Source organism: Phaenicophaeus curvirostris, chromosome 5, assembly GCF_032191515.1.
Source record: "Phaenicophaeus curvirostris isolate KB17595 chromosome 5, BPBGC_Pcur_1.0, whole genome shotgun sequence".
NCBI classification, from domain to species: domain Eukaryota; kingdom Metazoa; phylum Chordata; class Aves; order Cuculiformes; family Cuculidae; genus Phaenicophaeus; species Phaenicophaeus curvirostris.
The window spans coordinates 63,041,076-63,042,966 of NC_091396.1; the positions used below are offsets into that span (position 1 = coordinate 63,041,076).

A 1,891-nucleotide genomic window follows, 5' to 3' on the forward strand; every position below is an offset into this window, starting at 1 on the left:
AACAGCCGGCACCCTATGCCCATGGCCCCTGGGAGAGTGATGCAGAGACACGCAGAGACGCAGCCTTTGTTCAAACACACCATTTATTGGAAACTTTGTACACTGTAAATATGCCAGAGGGAATGGACTCTCTCCAAGAGATGGGGACGGTCACCGTGCAAGGGGGAAACAGGAGTCTCCGGCACGAGCCTCCTTGCAAGGGGCTCTTCAGCTGTATCGGGACCGACCACCCCGAGTGCGCTTCTGCTCTGGAGGGGAGGTGTGGCAGCAGTTCCCTGAGTGTGACTGATAGGTAAGGGTTCTTGTGGGATACGGCTAAATAGCTACAAGGACAAAAATTACAATATACAGACTATAAGCAAAAACAAGACCTCTTTCAGTGACTCTTCACGAACAGCCTTCTGAGTCGATATTGCAGCTGTTTGAAATCACGCAACATGTCGGCATAGGCCGCTGGATCCTGTGGGAGGCGTTGGAAGAGATTGAGTGGCTTGGCCTCTCTGAAGGATGGCGGCAAGCTTATCTCCTCGGGCACGTTCTCATTGCCAAGGAAGAAGTGTTTGAGGCACTTCTCCTCCAGGCAGCAGAGCACGTATTGCATGATGTCTTGCAGCCACAGTAGCCAATTCTTGCTGCGCCAATCTGAGAGGGGGATTGTGGTCAGGAGGTGCATGACAGCTGTCTTGAAGGTATAGGTGGAAAAGCTTGTGTCCGTCAGGCTGTGGGCGCAGTAGTGAAGGCATTTGAGGTGGATGCTGCCGCGTGGGACCTGCCTGGCCATGTACTTGAAGAACTTCACCTCGGCCACAGCGTAGGTCACTGGCCACGTAGTGCTTGGGGTGGAGGTGTCATCTGGAGCCTGGCTACTTAGGAAGATGTCCGAGTCTCCGTGCTGCACCCCAAAGATCAACTCAATGAAGAAGGTTCTTGCAGAGGCACTTGTCAGCTGCAGCCTGCAGGACCGGCTGGAGGGCAGCATCTTCATGTTGTAGTGCCGCGAATGAGGCACATCCCTCCAGGCTGACATCATGAGGTTCTGGAACCAGTGGGCAGTTTTGTGCACATCTAGGTAGCAGCCTGTGCAGAGGGTGTGTAGGAGGCTGGGGTCCTGATTTTTTGTGATGTCCTTCTGAGAATGGGGGAGGAAGCAGAGCATGTTCTCCTCCATCTGCTGCCCTGTGCAGGTGCACTCCAGCTCCACGCGGATTCGGGGGTCTCCTGCTGGCATCTCCCTTGCGGTGCCAAGCTCCAGGTTGAAGGTGTGGCCACGAGGTGCCTTCAGGGGCAGGAGCAGCTGGTGGACAGCACCATCATCACAGGGAAACCAGCCTTCGTCGGAGGTGCCTACACTGATGGCTTGTTGCAGCACAGGGTAGCAACTCTTGCACAACTGCTTTTGGAAGGCCCAGAGGAGTTCTTCCACCAGCGCCTCCACCACCAGGCTAGCGTTGATCACGTTCTGCACTGGCCTGCAAGAGCACCTTTCAAAAATCCGGACCCGATCCCTCTCTTCATCAGATACTTCTCCTTCACTTTCTTCCTCCTCCTCTTCAGCCTCCTCCTCCTCCTCCTCCTCCTCCTCCTCCTCCTCACGGCTCCTTTTCCTCAAGCATGAGCAGAGGCCCAAGAGCAGGACCAGGCCTCCAGCAATCACCCAGAGGTGCCACTGCTGCAAGGCAGTAGAAAGTAGTGCTCCCCAGGCAAAGTCACACTGCTCCTGTGTCTTCAGCTCCAGGGACATCTCCTCTATCTCCTGCCATAGACGAGCCATCTCCTTCTGCAGTAACTGTGCCATGCGCTCACGCGTGGCCTCATCCAGCTCATCACCAGCCAGGGGCAGGTTCTGGATGAGGGTTAGGAACACAAGGACGGGGAATGAAGTGGCAGCCAT

At 55.5% G+C, this 1,891-nt stretch overlaps 1 protein-coding gene across 1 annotated transcript; it reads right to left on the minus strand.

Moving 5' to 3' along the window:
* Positions 1–376: 376 nt before the first annotated feature.
* Positions 377–1,891, minus strand: LOC138720755 (inositol 1,4,5-trisphosphate receptor-interacting protein-like 1). The gene has a single exon (XM_069857104.1). The coding sequence runs from the start codon at positions 1,889–1,891 to the stop codon at positions 377–379; it is 1,515 nt and encodes a 504-aa protein (XP_069713205.1).

Bases quoted from the DNA above. Each gene is read 5' to 3' on its own strand.
- LOC138720755 (XM_069857104.1), bottom strand. From the start codon at position 1,891: ATGGCTGCCACTTCATTCCCCGTCCTTGTGTTCCTAACCCTCATCCAG.